The following is a 16,134-nucleotide window of genomic DNA, read 5'->3' as shown; positions in this document are numbered from 1 at the left end:
TCACTTCTAGTACCATTCTCCTTTTTTCTTTTTACTTTTTTAGCATCAAGCAAAAAAAAAAAGGAACTTTATATGGAAAAGCTTTAAAAAACATTTAACCAAAGAAAAAGCATTTACCATAAAGAACTAAGTACATGCAAACTCTTCGGTCATGGGTTTTATTTTAGGTCTGGGGAAATTTGGGAATAATTGGTAACAATCGTTTCATACATACCACAGGTGAAGAACAGAGGGGTGGCTTCTCACATCACAGATATCTTCTTAAGGAAGAAATAAATGACCCATTGTATTGTTTTTACAAGTCACTCTTCACTAAGTGCGACTCATTTTTATACCCATTGCAGTTATAAGCACATTTTCTATTTGAACAGGGTAAATAAGTAATTTCAGAAGCTCATAGTATGTAATTCCAGGCATTATCATGGAAAAGTCTACAGGACAGAGAGGAATTTGACATCAAGGCTGGAAGGGCTACCCTGACTGGTGTGGCTGTAGGGGGTTGGTCACTGTCCCACAAACAGAAGGGTCGCTGTTTCCATTCCGGTCAGGGCACATGCCTGGGTTTTGGGCCAGGTGCCCCACTGGGGCATGTGAGAAAACCAATTGATGTTTCTCTCCCTCTCTTTCTCCCCCACTTCCCCTCTCTCTAGAAACAAATAACGGCCCTGGCTGGTGTGGCTCAGTGGATTGAGTGCCAGCCTGTGAACCAAAGGGTCTCTGGTTCGACTCCCAATCAGGTCACATACCTGGGTTGTGGGCAAGGTTCCCAGCAGGGGGCACATGAGAAGCAACCACACATTGATGTATCTCTCCCTCTCTCCCTCCCTTCCCCTCTCTCTAAAAATAAATAAAATCTTTTTAAAAAATGAAAATAAATAAAATTTTTAAAAAGCTGCAAGGGCATTAGACTTACACTTGCACCCTAGAGAAGGGAAACTGAGGGACATGGTGGGGAAATGGTTTGTCCCTTGTCATATAGCTGGACTCCAGCCAAATTTAGTACCATTCTTTTGAGTTGACTACCACTTCAGCCTCTTAAATTGTGATAGATCTAATCAAGTGTTCTACGACTTCTATTTAATAGATGTATTTAGAAATCTCTGCCCAACACTTAAGAAATATTTTTCTGGAATGCATACGGGACATTTACAAATGTAAATACCACAGAAGCAGCATCACGTGGGCTGTATAGTACGTCTGCAACGTAATTAAAAGATCATAAAAACCTGAAGAAAACCTGTATGTTTGGAAATGTTAAAACACATTCATAAATAACTCAATGATCAAAGAAGGCACCTGCTTAAAACCCTTCCAATGTGTTACTGTGAAGATAACTTTTATTGATATATTTCTGAAGCCCTGCACTCTGGTCCCTGCCAATCTCTCCCATCTTAGTGGGAAGGCCCCTTCCTACTCCCTCCCTGCTCTCTCTTCATGCTGGCCTTCTTTTCATATTTCCAAAACAATGTTTTACAAACATGTCTAAGTACTGCCTACAGTAAGAAATTTATTTTACATTGCAACCTGGTTGACATTATATATGTGTAACAAACAAAAGTTTTGCAAAACAGTACTTAGTACTTACACAATGCACTCTGATATTTTGTCTTTTTTTCTTAAAGTTTATATCCACTAAGTTGGTATTATGACCACAACATATATTTTGAAAAATACTGCTCTAAGCATTGAATTTCATTGCCTCAGGATCTTTGCACATGCCATGCCATCTAAAAAGCTTTTCTTGTATCCTCTTTACCTGGATATAGCTCACCCATTCTCCCAGGTGTGAAATCAAAGGATGCTTCTCTCTCTGGAGTCAAACTGCCTGCATTTGAATCCCGAAGATGGTGATGAAGTTAATATGTGCAAAGAATTCAGAACAGCATGTGGCAAGTAGCAATGCTCCATCTTATTGTGAAAGTCACACTGTTTGTGTGATTGTTGTGGACGAAAGGGGGACTACATACTAACCCTGACAAGCTGGGGGAGGGAGGGGCACGTGGCAGGCCTTACAAACTGGTGAACTGAAAGTAACCATTCCCGATGGTCTGCTTTCTAAGGAAAGCAGGTCATGGTGGTGAGTGCATCCTGGCGGGTAGCTTCCTTGAGGAAGGTCAATTTGTGTGTTAATGAGTCTGTACATTGTCTTTGTGTATCTAGGGTAACACACCTTTGACTTGTCATAGTAATTTTATTTCCCAGACCCACTCTAAGGCACAACTTCCAGCCCCAGAGAACAAGACCACAGAACCCCCATTGTTATTGTGGGCATATAATCGCTGCGTACTGTACATGTTCTTAACTGCCCCCACCAATGTAAAAGACCTGTCTCTCCGTTTTGCTTTTTATCCAGGACTAGAGATTTTCTCCTGTTCAGCTTTCTCCTGCCCCCTTAATCTACCAACAGATTTCATGTAGACCTCCTTACAGCTTCTCCTTTGCTTGTAACGTATAAAACAAGCTGCAGAACTGCCATTCTCCAGAGCATTTACTCAATCCATTGAGATTTTGCTTCCTGGCTCGTCCTCAAAATTTGGCTCAAATAAACTCCTATAAGGCTTTTCTATAGGCCGGCCATTCTTCCATCGATAGTAATATGGCTTCCCACACCTCCCTGACTCTAAACCTATGAAGACAGAAACTTCGGTTAGATTTTGATCCTCTGTAGAGCCCAAGCGTCTCACTTCTCCTGGCAATGAAACGGTGCTCAGAAGCACCCCATAATGAGTACGGAAGTACAGGGCGGAGAGAAGGTAAGCTGAGCGGCTGGGGGCGGGGCCGTCGTAGGGCGTCACCACGTCGCTGCAGAGGCCCGCCCCAAAGGCGAGGCCCTGCCCACCTGGAGGTGGGTAGTCACGTGGGACTCAGTGGGGCCTCCCCCGGGTTAGCCGGACCAAGATGGCGACAGCGAGGGGGCCGCTGCGGCAGAGACTGGTGGGCTTGGCTTCCGTCAGGGCTGTAAGTGCCACGGCCGGCGAGGGGTGGCCACGCAGGCGCCGTGACGCTCGGGGTCGGGGTCCCGACTCGTTCGGCTCCTTTGAAAGGCGAAGCCAGAGAGCTGTTCAGCCCCGAGTCAGGTGGACCTTGAACTCTTAATGTGTGCCCCAGATCCCTTGAGGATTATAGGGAAAACAGTCCCGGAGAGGGGGAGCGACTTGCCCGGGTCGTGGAAACCTGGGACGCATCTCGGGTGTCTTAATTTCCTGTTCAAGGCTCTTTCTGGTGACCCTGGCACCTTTCTCCGTCCAGTTGAGCTTCAGACCTCTCCAAGCTCTTCCTTAGTGAAAAATCACAAATACCCCTCCAGTTCCCAGCGGGAAAAGCAAAGTCATTCCCCTCTCTTTGCCGAAATAAATGCTCAACTGTTGCGCAGTTGGAAACGAGTTCGGACTTCAGGGAGTTGGAAATGGGCCTGCCCTGGGAACAGGAATCTCTTGTTTATTCCTGTTTCTAAGTGGAATATTCTCTCTGCTCTTAATTCTAAAGAAGACCAAATGTGAAGAATTATTCTTCTTATGCATTGATTGATTTTTAGAAAGAGGAAGGGGGAGAAAGAGAGAAACATCAATTTGTTGTTCCCTTTATCTATGTATTTATTTATTGTTTGATTCTTGGGTGTGCCCTGACCTGATCAACCTGTAACCTTGGCCTATTAGGACAACCTTGTAACCAACCAGCAGAGCTATGGAGGGCCAGGGCCAAATGTGAATTGAGAGGTGAGAACTACTGCTTGTGGTCCCAGCATTAGGGAGGATGGGTCCATTCTTCAGATCAGCCCCCTGGGGATTTGTTTTTCACATTTCATGGAGTTTATTTGGTTTCATTATGTAGTATCTACAGTTCACACACAGAGAAAGGAATAAAAGAGGAGCGTAAGTTAGGTGTTTAAATTTGTTCAAGTATGATAACAATGAGTTCCACAATTTACTCCCACAAAGTACAGTAAAACACCAATGTAATAACACTGCAAGCCCCATTAGTCACTGTGGGAAATCAAAGTGCTTTAATTCCTTCCAGGGTGTCAGGAAGACAGGGAGGGGTGGAGCAGCTGAAAGTGCCTTTGTGACAAATGTTACTGTTAACCCATCCAGAAATAAAGGTGGTGCTGGGCTGTGGAGGGGGGGGTGGGCATTAAAAAGAACACTTTCTTTGTAACCCTTCCCAACTAGGTCACTGGGTGAGTTTCCCATGGCTGCTGTAGCAAATTCTAACAAACTTGGGGGCTTAAAATAACATTCATTTTCTTTCCCACAATTCTGGAGGTCAGAAATCCAAAGTCATTTTCACTGGGCTGACGTCAGTGTTTTGGAAGAGAATCCATTTCTTGTCTCTTGCAGCTTCTGGGCACTGTGGGTATTTCTGTGGCTGGGGCAGCATCACCCCAGTCTCTGCCTCCCTGGTCACATTGCCGCCTCCTCTGTGTGTGAGTGTGTGTGCACCCCCTGGGGGATTGGGACGATCTGTTCCTGTTACTTTTTGTTTTCTCTTTTAAATCAAAGGTCAGCACCTCATCCTTGAGTACTTTCCCAAAGCAGGTGAAAATTGTGGAAGTTGGTCCCCGAGATGGACTACAAAATGAAAAGGTAAGGCTGGAAATCAACCCAAAAAAAGTTCTTTTGAGCCCTGAGAGTTCCATGTGGTAGGCGCAGCAGGGACGGACAGAGCTATGCAAGACACGATCACTCTGCCCACTGCAGGTCTGGGTCAGGGGGCCAGGTGGGTGCCTGTGACAGTGAGGCGATCTAACATGGCGGTGCATTGGGCACAGTATCCCCACATGCACCTCAAGGCCGTGGGGAGGCTGGGGTGTGCTGCGGGGCTGCAGCGCAACCGTGAGGGCATGCCTTTGCGTCCAGCAGTTCCATGGAAAGGGGTTTATGTAAACTGAGGCAGCCATGAAGGAATATGCAAAGATTCAGCCTTGGGGGTGTTCTCACAACCATTGGTAATAACAGAAAATTGGAATAGCGCTGTCCATCCAGTAGAACTTCCTGTGAAGATAGAAATGTTCTAGACTTGGGCTGTCCCATGGGGTAGCCACTAGACAGATACATGTGGCTATGGAGCACTTGAAGTGTGGCTGAGGAATTTTTATTTTTATGTAATTTTGGTTAAAATGTATATAACCACATATGGCTAGCATCTAACATACCAGACTTCACAGACCTGAAGGTGACATATCAGGGAGGCTTTAAGGGTGGTTTTCTTTTGTTTCTGCTGTGTGTTTCGGAAATAATCATGTATTTATTTTTTTCATTAAGAAAGCTTTAAAGAAAACGTGACAAGCCTAATTTTAATATTGAGCACTTGCTTGGAACAATAAACTGTGAGCTCCAGGAGGGCAGCATCGTGTCTGTCTTGCTCCCTGTGGCCCCCCCAGCACCGAGCACACTCCCTGGAACATGGAGGGCCCTCAAAAACCGTTTGTGTAATGTAACAGATTACATTAAAGCAGTGCGAGAGAGATCGTGGGGGAGCGTATGGAAGGACTTGAAGTTCTTAGGATTTTTTACCTGATCTTATAGGTACTGGGGAGCCATGGAAGGCATTTGAGCAGTGGAGTGAGATAGTGGAAGCTGTTTTAGGAGGATTCCTGTGGGGTGGACTGGTGGAGTGAGACTATGCCATAACATCCCTGAGATGATGATGCCAGATTTAGAAAGAGAAATCCATAGAGTCTGCTTAGCAACCGGATGTGGTGGGGAGGGAGAGAAACACTAGGCTGAACACGTGAGGATGAGACCCTCTGCCACTTGGGAGATGGAAGAGGAGGGTGTAATACTTTGGGGGCCCCGTCTCATAAGACCCAGAGGGTTAGTCATCCCTGCCCTCTCAGGCTGTGATCCGTGGCCCTCAATTTGCTTATGACCGGATCATAAATTAACAAACATTTAGTTAAGAAAAAGCCTGTGGCAGAAAAATACTGTTTCTATGTAGATATTAACTCCTTTTCAGATGATAAGCTGCCTCCCATGCACCACGTTGTATGCAGAGCCTGAAGACACCTTGTACCCTAACTGTGGGCGGGGGTTACACGTGAACTCACGTTAGTGAGATAGTGAAGTGTTTGCTGTAGCAAATGCTTAGAACTGACAGCCACTGCTTTCTGAGGCCATTTGCTTCCCATCTTGGCTGACCTGCTGTTCTGGTGTTTGTCCCTCCATTGCAGAATATTGTACCTACTGCAGTGAAAATCAGGATGATAGACATGCTTTCTGAAGCAGGACTCCCCGTCATAGAAGCCACCAGCTTCGTGTCTCCCAAGTGGGTCCCTCAGGTGAGCCCCAGCCGTCAGCACGACGTGTTTTTCAGAAGAGAGGGATGGAAAGGTGTGCGTTTGTCCTGGAAGTAAGTAGGCATCAAGAGCATAGGTTTCCGGGTCTCTGACTTGCAGGGGTCTTAGGTGATTCAGAGCAGCATTACTCAGCAAAAAAAAAAAAAAAAAAAAAGTAACATCACAGGTGGGAGGCTTGGATTCAGCTGGGCTCTGCCTCTGAACTGCTTGGTGGCCTTGCTGAGACCATGCAGCTGAGTGTTAGGTCGTGCAGAGCCGAGCCCAGGGACCGTGCTTTCCGTGTGTTCTCCGTGAACGGCCGGTAGTGTTGGCACCGCTGTCGCTGCTATGTAAAGCCGACAGTATCCTCCATGTGGGGAAACTGGGGCTGTTGCCCACACCTGGGGCCTTCTGGCCCGTTGGCCACCACACGTAGGAACGGCGCCAGGGAGACAGCTCTGCAGAAGAACTGGTTCATTCACCAAGGGTTCTGGAGAACAGAGGTCATGTGATAAAAAGGTTTTCTCTGCCTGAGCTCTCTGCCCTTGCTGATGACTCCGCAACGTCTCCTCTGGTTCCCAGATGGCTGACCACACCGAAGTCTTGAAGGGCATCCAGAAGTTTCCTGGCATCAACTACCCAGTGCTGACCCCAAATTTCAAAGGCTACCAGGCAGCGGTAAGCTTGGTGGGGGCCCTGCAATGAGACTGATGGCTCTGGTCCCTGCTTTCTCCCTGGGCCTCAGGCCCTGTCCCGGGATGTCTGTCTGAAAGGCTGTCTCCAATGGTAAGGAGCACCATCAGCCAGACAGGTGACAGGCTCGGGCAGTGCTGGCCCGGCCACTCCCAGCTCCCTGGTCTCGACAGGGTTCAGGTCCTGCCCATATAGTAGGGCTAGTGGTAGGGTAACGTTTTGAGGATTTTAGAAGATAAAATGCATATAAATTGCTTAGGAGATAAGTGCTTAATAAATTATAACTTTTTTCTTCTTACCCATTTCCTCTGTAAAGAAAGATAAGCAAGATCTCAAGAATTTCAACGGGCCCTGGCTGGTGTGGCTCAGTGGACTGAGTGCCGGCCTATGAACCAAAGGGTCACCAGTTCGATTCCCAGTCAGGGCACATGCTAGGGTTGCAGGCCAGGTCCCCAGTAGGAAGGTGTGTGAGAGGCAACTGATTGATGTATCTCTCACACATTGATGTTTCTCTCCCTCTCTTTGTCCCTCCCTTCCTCTCTCTAAAAAAATAAATCTTTTTAAAAAAGTAAAAGAGTGACCAGCTTCCAGGGCCATGGTAGTGACAATATTGGTCCCTGGGGGAAGGCCAAGGTTCTTTCTTATTGAGATATAATCCACTGTATTAATTTTATGGGGTTGCTGTAACAAAATAACCACAAACGACAGAAATGTACCCTCTCATAGGCTGGCGGGCCAGAAGTCCGAGATCAAGGTGTCAGCAGGGCTGGTGCCTTGTGTGTGTTCTGGGGGTGACTCTGGTCCGTGCTTCTGCCCTGGTCCCCAGTGCCAGCCAGCGGTCATGGGCGTGCCTTGGCGTGTAGGTGTGTGACTCTAATCTCCGCCTCTGCCTTCACTGGCCTCCCCTCCGTGTCTCTGTCTTCACATGGCCGCTGCCTCGTGAGGACACCAGTCACATTAGAGAGAAACCAGTGTGGCCTCATTCTTAATAAATTATATCTACGATGATCCTATTTCCAAATAAGAACACAGGCTGAGGCACTCGGGGTTAGGACTTAAACATAACTTTTTCTGGGGGGGACACAGTTTAACCCATAACATTCATGGATCCTAAAATTGGCTGTGGGACCAGGGTTTTTGCTGTTCTGGTGTCCCTCGAGGAGCCAAAGGCTCAAAGGAGTTCCTCTGGCTGTTGGCAGGTGGCTGCTGGAGCCAAGGAGGTGAGCGTCTTTGGAGCTGCCTCCGAGCTCTTCACCAGGAAGAACATCAACTGCTCCATAGACGAAAGTTTCCAGCAGTTCGGCCAGGTCTTGCAGGCAGCCCGGGCAGCCAGCATCCCTGTGCGGGGGTGAGTCCGACCACGTCACAGCTGCCCGTCTTTTCTGCACTGCCGTTCTGGACCAGTACCTAACTCTGACCCAGTGACCGTCCCCCACAAACTCCTTATGATGGGGGCAGGCAGCCTAAGCTCCAGACTGCGGCATCTTTTCCCAAGTAAAGGTAGTCGGAAGAAACCCTAGCAAGTGCTTTCTCCAAACCCGATTTTGGGGTCGGTTCACCAGAGGCAATCTTAGCAGGACGGGACATGAGGCAGGGTTTGTGGCAGTCGCTTTACTCTTGGCTCCACCACCAGCTCTTCACAGGTCCCGGAAGAATCCCCTAGGCCTCTTAAACCTCCGAGACCAGCCACATGGTCAATAGCAGTAGTGCCGGGGATCATCAGGTATAGCCTCACAACCGGCCAGCAAGGAGGGGAGTAGCCCACGTACAGACGACAACACCGAGGCTCAGGAGGGTGGATCGTCCACTGTCAGGTCCAGATCGCAGCCAGAGTGCTTTTAGAGGCGCGCTCTGACCACATCCCTCCTGGTCAAGAAGCTTACGGTGACTTCCCCACTCCAGACTTTCCCATGTGGGTCACAAGGCCCTGTGTGATTCAGGCCCTGCTCTCCATGCGACCTCAGTGGTCACTGCTCCCTTCCACCCAACTGGGACTGCCTTCCCTTTGTCACGTGGTCCCACTCTCTCTCGCCTCTGGGCCTCTGGGCCTCTGCACCTGCTTTCCCAAGACGCAGAACTCGCTTCCTTCTACATCCTACTTGTCAGGACTAACCGCTGTTCATCCTCCAGGTCCCCTCATGGCTGCCAGTTTCTCCAAGAAGCTTTCTCTGGCCCTCTGCTAGAGTTAGCGCCGCTCCCCACCCCAGCCTCCCTTAGTCCATTACATGTCCTCTAACTTAGCACTCAGCTGCGTGGTCAACTGTCCCTTGCCTCCCACCCCCACGAGACCGAGCCCACATCTCTCTCAGTTCCTGGTGTATCCCTCTGCCAGCTCAAGGCCCAGCACACAGTAGGTGCCCAGGATCTGATGGGCAGATGGATGCATGGATGGATAGAAGGATGGATGGATGCACGCATGGATGGATGGATGAATGGATGGATGGGGAAGCAGGGGCTTGTCAGGTCTGCCTGACTCCCAAGCCTGGTCTCCTAACTTTCCCTTGCTCAGCAACAATTGGAAAATAAGAGGGAGAATTAAAATGGAAAAATACACTGAGATCTTTGAGGCTGAAGCAACCCTTTGTCATGTGCAGCATAGTTTGCTAGACTCTGAGAGGTTCCAGTGGAGCCTTGGCTCCAGTGGTGTGGGTGGGAACAGGGGCCACCTACATCCGAGATCCACACTCCTTACCATAGCTCGCAGCTCGCAGGACCTGTGATGAGGCCCGTGCCCACCTCTCCAGCCTCGGGTCAGGTCACACTTCTTTGCCCATCGCTCCCAGTGCCTCAGCTGTTCGGCCCTTGCTCTGTCTCAAACACACCCACTGTCCCAACTCAGGGCCTCTGCACTGGCTCTTCTCTGCCCGAGTGCTCTTCCTGTGGCCGCCCCCCTCAGCTGCAGCGTCTGTGTTCACACGTCTGTCCTGGGCCACCCCAGCACTCTTGGCCTCCTCTGGTTGCTCCTGTCACACTCCCCGGCCTTTTCTTCACAGCACGTCACCTTCTGAGGTTTCTCCTGCACTTGTCTGATTGCCCTTTAGTCAACTGTCTCCTAATGGCAAATAAGCACCGTGGTGGGGGGGACATGTCAGCCTTGCTCACGGAGCTACCCTAGTGCCTGGCCCGGAGTGGCCAACTCCGTGAGTGTCAGTTGGATGAATGAATTGTCTGACAGCTCACCGGAGCAGGCCAGCCCGGCTCTTAGTCCTGCCTTTGGTTTCATGGGTCCCTGGTCCCGTCCTGTAAGAATGGGCCCCAGCTACCCTGGCCCATGTTCTGCCTTACCGCAGCTCTGTACGGCTCAGGCGCCTGCTCCTGTTACCTTCTCCAGCTCCTTCTCCCTGGCTGGGCTCTGGCTGCCTCTCCAGAGGCCTGTGCGACTCCTGCTTCCTGAACTACTGGCCTGTTAGTCCCCTTACTTGCCGTGGCTCTCCACTGCCCCCTTCCGGCACTACAAGGCACTACCTTCATTTTGGCTCCGTGTCATTGACTTAGCCTTTCACCCAGGTGCTTGGCCTCCTGCCCAGCTCAGGTTTTGATTGCGGGCTAAGAGGGATGTGTGTCAAAGAGCCCCCCTTGCCTCAGCCCGCTGGCCAAAACTCGGGGCACTGACTCCCTTCCTCCCCGTCTTCCCACAGGTATGTCTCCTGTGTGCTTGGATGCCCCTATGAAGGGAAGATCTCCCCGGCCAAAGTAGCTGAGGTGTGTGTGAGCGTCAGGGCGGGGCTTTTGCGAGGGCTGGCTGCCTTGCCTGCCCCTGCATGCACAGGTTCCCCTCGCCGCCCTGTCCTGGCGGGTCACTGATTTCCTTTGTTCACGCCCCGGCCCTCCACCCCGGGGCGAATGCGTCCTCGGGAGTTCCCGGTCTGGTCAGTGGGCAGATGGTAATTGATGCGATGATCCTTTGTGCAGGGGCTCCTCACCCAAGGGTCCCCGAGGTCCCCTGTAGTGGTCAGAGAGGCCGCAGGACACCCTCTGAACAACAACCAGGTCTGAGAAGAACACACAGTGGGAACTGAGTTTCAGCAACACAAGAGCTCACGGCACTTAGTCCTCAAAACCAGCCTGCAAAGTCAGTGTTGTCGTTGCTAGCCCATTTTCCAGCAGAGGAAACTGAGACTGACTCAGTTGCCACGCAGGTTGCCCATGGTGCAACCGTGTCTCAGCCCCCATGTCGTTTACCTCCGGATTCCACTTGCTCTTCCCCAACACCATGGCCAAGTCCAAAAGGAGTGGTAACAGTCTCGCCTGCTGACTGAAAGGGAGTGCTACGCTCCGGGTCTCGGCCTCCTGTTGCCGCCGTAGCCCTTCAAAGTTCCGTCACCATTTTTTAGAAGCAGAAGCTGAAGCTCAGAAAAGTCACGTTCCTTGCCAAGGCCCCACAGCTGGTGAGCAGCAGGACTGGGATGTTACTCCAGCATCACGTCACTCCAGAGCCGCTCCTTCAGCTGCACCCTCTGCCCCCGCAGGCTGCTGGGCGCCGGTCACTGCTCTCACCACTCCCCTTGTCCGCAGACCATGGCCGAGTGCCTTCCAGCTCCCTGGCCCCGGTGTGTCCTTCCTCAGCTGCACGGCGTACGGCAGCATCTCCCTGGGTCGAGCATATACTCTGGTTTTGCAGTGATTTTAAGGGGTCTGCCAATGGGCTTCTAAAAATTCAGATAGTTTTGTACTTCTGTGAAAAATACAAAGCTAGCACTTCAGACCCAAGATTTCACTGATCAAGGATAAAGCTACAGGAAAGGGGTTTGTTTCACTGCTTCTAGTACCTGGGTCTGACGCAGTGTGAGGAGGTGGAGGCTCGGGTGGGAGGAAAGCCAGGGTTGCAGCCCCGGGGTCTGCCCTGTGGCAGCTCCCTACACCCTGGTCTCCTGACAAGGAGCATGGGGACTGGTCCATTCAGAGTTGTCAGGAGCCAGCACCCTGATCCGTGTAGTGCCCGGTCGTGGAGGTGTTCTGCACAGGCCATGGACCCCACTTCTGAGCTCTAGGCCACTTGGCTTGGGAGCCTGTGTCCTCCAAGCGCCGGCTTATTTTCCCAGGTCAGTAAGAAGATGTACGCCATGGGCTGCTACGAGATCTCCCTGGGGGACACCATCGGCGTGGGCACCCCTGGGCTCATGAAGGAGATGCTGTCTGCTGTCATGCACGAGGTGCCGGTGTCTGCCCTGGCCGTCCACTGTCATGACACCTACGGCCAGGCCCTGGCCAACACCTTGATGGCCCTGCAGGTAATCCGGGCATGTCCTAGGAGAAAGGCACGCATCCATTCTCATGATGGACACAGACACGTGGTCCTGCCCAGAAGTTCTTACGTCTGTGTGTTGGGGGCAACGGCGAAGGGGTTAGGTGGTCATCCTAACGCGTTATGACAGATGGCATGAAGGGAGGAAGCACGGGGCAGAGGGAGGTGCCCGTCCCAGCTGGGAGGGTAGGGAGGTGCTGCCAGAAGAGGCCTGAGCGAGGCCTGAAGATCATGGAGAAGTTCAGGAGTCGAGCAGGGGAAGCAGAAAGGTGGCTCGGCAGCACGAGCCGGCAAGGCCAAGGGCTCGGGGAGGACTCGTGGGCCCGGGCCCTGGGGTGGCATGCCAGGTAGGGAGTGTGCAAACACATCTCTTTGTGGAGCAGCAGGCCGGGCCTGGCAGTGGGGCGCCGGCAGTGGGCACTCAGAGGGCGAGGCTTTACTGCCACTTCCCGGAGGCTGGACTGAGACCTGAGATTGGGCTCCCCTTGAGGTTCGCTTTTCCTGGGCTGGCTGCCTGCCCTGAAGAAGGGAGGGTCTCTCCACCGCTGCCTTGCGGTAGCGTTAGTCTGATTCCAGCCTGTTGTCTTCAGGTTCTAGAGCAATCTCAGGCCACTTCTCTCTCCCCACTCTCAAGTTACCTCCTGTAGGCCAGTGTCTCAGGTGATTCTATTACTTTCTGGGTCTATTTTCTCAAGAGTGGTGGTTGTCAAGGGTGAGGTCTGTTAGAGCTCTAAGAAGAGACAAGAAAGTCAAATCTAACAAAACACCAAACACGAACCATCCAGGAGACTGGGAGGTGCGTGACCTAGGGAAGCGGCTGGGTCCCCGGGGGTCAGACAGCAGCCTTGTGGGGGAGAGTGTGCACACAGGGCTTGCTCTAGGTCAGTGATCGGGCAGGGCCTCTGAGGAGGTGGCTGGTAGGCTGAGGCCTTCAGGGTGAGAAGGAACCTTGAAACCACTGCAGGGCCCGAGGGAGCATATTCCTGCAGAGCGAACAGTGTCTGCGGGGAGACTCGTGCTGCTCCCGGAGCTAAAGAGAAACTCTTTCAGTGGGGTTTTCACTCGAACAGACCACAAACCCGAGGAATGGATGACTGGCAGTGGCGTTTCAGGCAGCAGACAACTGGGGGGTTTCTAAGGACCAGCTTGGTAGGCTCTGGTCCCACAGTCAGAGCCATGTGTCACCGTCCTCACGTTTCCAGATGGGAGTGAGCATCGTGGACTCTTCCGTGGCGGGACTTGGAGGCTGTCCCTATGCACAGGGGGCATCGGGAAACCTGGCCACCGAGGACCTGGTCTATATGCTGGCGGGCTTGGGCATTCACACGGTAAGCCTGTCCGTCCCCTGTCGTGACAGCCCTGAACTAACCAGACTCTGCCTGAAGCCAGTGGACAGGAGCTGCTGGGATTATTTAGGGTTGTTATTTCGGGGGGCAGGGGAGCAGTTAATAAGGGAGGGGTGCCAGGGGGTTATTGTGTGTTTTTGAGAGAGCAGAGTGTGGGCGATGGAGGCCTTGGGAAGGCCAGGCTCTCCCTTGATTCCCTGCTTTAGTTTAGAGAGGCACTGGGACGTAAGGGGAGCACCCCAAAAGGGGCAAGGTGCGTAACCTGACACGAGTCAGTCCTCTAGACTTCGTTCCTTGTCAGGTGAGGGCAGTGGGATGCGGTGGCCACCAGGGCACTCAGAGTCAGTAGGGGCACTCTGTAGATTGGAAGCGTAGCGCCTGTGCTTTAGGCTCGGAAGTCACTGGGTTTAAAACCTGGTTCTGCCACTCACAGGCTGTGTGACCTGACAAAACACTTGACCTCTCAGGGCCTAAGAAATGGGGTAGCAACAACACCTGTCTCATAGGCCGGTACTCGGATGAACTAGGGAAATGTAGGATGCTTAGCCCAGAGCCGAGCACATAGTGCACGTGAGTGAACAGGAGCTGCTGTTGCAAACAGTGGGTTTCTGGAGCGGCCCTTCTGGCTGGTGCTCGCGCTCCCTCTGCCTCCCAGTTCATTGCTGCGGTGTGCCGTGTTTGACCCTGCAGGCCAGGCCCTGGAGATGGAGCACTGGACAAGACTGATGGGGTCCCTGTTCTGGTGGGGGCACTGCTAACCATTACACGGGCTGAGGCATCCTGTACCAGGGGAGTCAGAGGGGGACCCAGGGGCCGGAAGGACACGGCCTCAGAGACAGCTAGCTGGTGCCCCCCCCCCCCACCCCGTCACAGGAACGAGCCCTTTGTCTTCACCCTTACTCTTTCAGTGCCACAGCTGTCCATCAGTGTGCCGTATCCCAGGTGTGGGGGGGCATATCATGACTTCCTTCTTCCTCCTTGTTTCTCAAAGGGCGTGAACCTCCAGAAGCTCCTGGAAGCTGGAACCTTTATCTGTCAAGCCCTTAACAGAAAAACCGGTTCCAAAGTGGCTCAGGCTACCTGTAAACTGTGAGCCCCTTGCCCACCGGACGCTCGGGGACTGTGTGGGATGGGGGCACGCCTGGATGATTCACTGACGGGCTCGTGGAAATGGGAACAAAATGGACAGGAATGGGCACCTCACCGCCAGCCCTGCACACAGCTCTCTCCTGGTAGAAAGGTGAGGGACAGGAGCTCCTTGGCCTCAGGCTCTCCCTGCCAGACCTGAGTAGGAGTAAGAGGCTTTGGAGCCTCAGGGCCTCCCTTTACCATGGACCCAACAGCCCAGGAATTGAATCCCTGGGGCAATTTGGGAACCCAGTTCCCTGGCTTGGGCTGATCCTCAGGTCTTACCTCTGGATGAAATCTGACAGGTGACTGCACAGCTCAACCCAGCTGTGGCCTTGGTGCCCCTGCTCTCTGACTTCAGAGGGCAAAAGGGCATGGAGGGGTTTTTCCCCAAGCTGGCAGAGGGCATTTGCTGAAGGGGTGAAGGCTCAGTTCTTTCTTGGCGACCTGCCAACTCTAGCCTCTATGGAAAACCACTCTGAACATGATTTTTAAAAACAGCTGTGTAATTAAAGGTTTAATGATGCTGAACCATTCCAGGATCCTGCAGATATGTGTATATTTGAGGAGGGGTGGGGGATAAAACGTCTTTATTTGCATTCTGAGAGGTAAACGCAGACTATTCATCTCTGCATTCATTCTCCGTTTCCCCACCTGATCCCCAAATCTACAGTGACTGGAAACTGGTGGCCTTGGGCTTGCTCAGGGCTGGCCAGAATGCCCTGAGAAGGTTGTTTCTGAGGCCCTTGGCTCTGACCAGGGCTGCTGCACAGGCTCTCTCGCAGGCAGCAGGGGGCATCTGCTCCTCTGGGTCTGGGCTGGAGCCGGTGTGCTTGGCTCTTTGTATGTCAGGCTCTGCCAGCCGTCAGTGGTTCTTGGGCATTCCAGGTTTGGGGAAACACTTGTGCATTTATTTACTGGCTCTGGTTTCATCACATAGTATGACATGCCTTTATACACATCATTCCCTAGCCATACCTTTATATTAAACAGAAACATGACCATTTTCTAATCCACTATGGTAGGCAGGGTGCAGACAAACCATTCTCAGCTCTGTGTGAAGGCTGAGCGCAATCGGCACGGAGTTCCTACTTTAGCTTCCAGTTCTCTGGTAGGTTTTGGAGCTAGACTCCCCAGCACCTGCCGCTTCTAAGGCAACGCACACCACCGTTCCCTTCGATCAGCGCCGCCCCTTAAAACTGCCTTCGTTCCACACGGTTGTGTGTTCATGCAAGGCTCACCCTGAAGAAAGGGTTTAGCAGATACAAAAAGCTTGAAAAACCTGCGGGTGAGCTAGGAGCCCCATCTCCCGGGGCGCTGCTCTCCACCTGTTTTCGGGGGTCGGCACGAGCGCTCGATCGTGGCGCGGAAACCCGGAGCACTCTTCATGAGAGCGGATCCCCGCCGCTCGGCTCCGGCTTCGAGGCCTGAGTCTGTCCACGTCTTCC

The 16,134-nt window shown here is 52.0% G+C and overlaps 1 protein-coding gene across 1 annotated transcript; it reads left to right on the top strand.

The window, feature by feature from the left end:
• Positions 1 to 2,814: 2,814 nt before the first annotated feature.
• Positions 2,815 to 15,299, top strand: HMGCL (3-hydroxy-3-methylglutaryl-CoA lyase). The gene is made up of 9 exons (XM_028511953.2): positions 2,815 to 2,958; positions 4,500 to 4,583; positions 6,170 to 6,277; positions 6,857 to 6,952; positions 8,167 to 8,315; positions 10,606 to 10,669; positions 12,010 to 12,198; positions 13,415 to 13,540; positions 14,550 to 15,299. The coding sequence occupies exons 1-9, from the start codon at positions 2,899 to 2,901 to the stop codon at positions 14,649 to 14,651; spliced, it is 978 nt and encodes a 325-aa protein (XP_028367754.1). The 5' UTR covers positions 2,815 to 2,898; the 3' UTR covers positions 14,652 to 15,299.
• The last annotated feature ends 835 nt before the right edge of the window (positions 15,300 to 16,134 follow it).

Source organism: Phyllostomus discolor, chromosome 5, assembly GCF_004126475.2.
Source record: "Phyllostomus discolor isolate MPI-MPIP mPhyDis1 chromosome 5, mPhyDis1.pri.v3, whole genome shotgun sequence".
NCBI classification, from domain to species: Eukaryota; Metazoa; Chordata; class Mammalia; order Chiroptera; family Phyllostomidae; genus Phyllostomus; species Phyllostomus discolor.
Note: the sequence above shows the minus strand (reverse complement) of the source record. Positions and strands in the feature narration are given on the sequence as shown.

Bases quoted from the DNA above. Each gene is read 5' to 3' on its own strand.
- HMGCL (XM_028511953.2), top strand. From the start codon at position 2,899: ATGGCGACAGCGAGGGGGCCGCTGCGGCAGAGACTGGTGGGCTTGGCT. The intron at 6,278-6,856 runs GTGAGCCCCAGC...TCTGGTTCCCAG, and splicing joins CTCCCAAGTGGGTCCCTCAG to ATGGCTGACCACACCGAAGT. The intron at 8,316-10,605 runs GTGAGTCCGACC...GTCTTCCCACAG, and splicing joins GCCAGCATCCCTGTGCGGGG to GTATGTCTCCTGTGTGCTTG.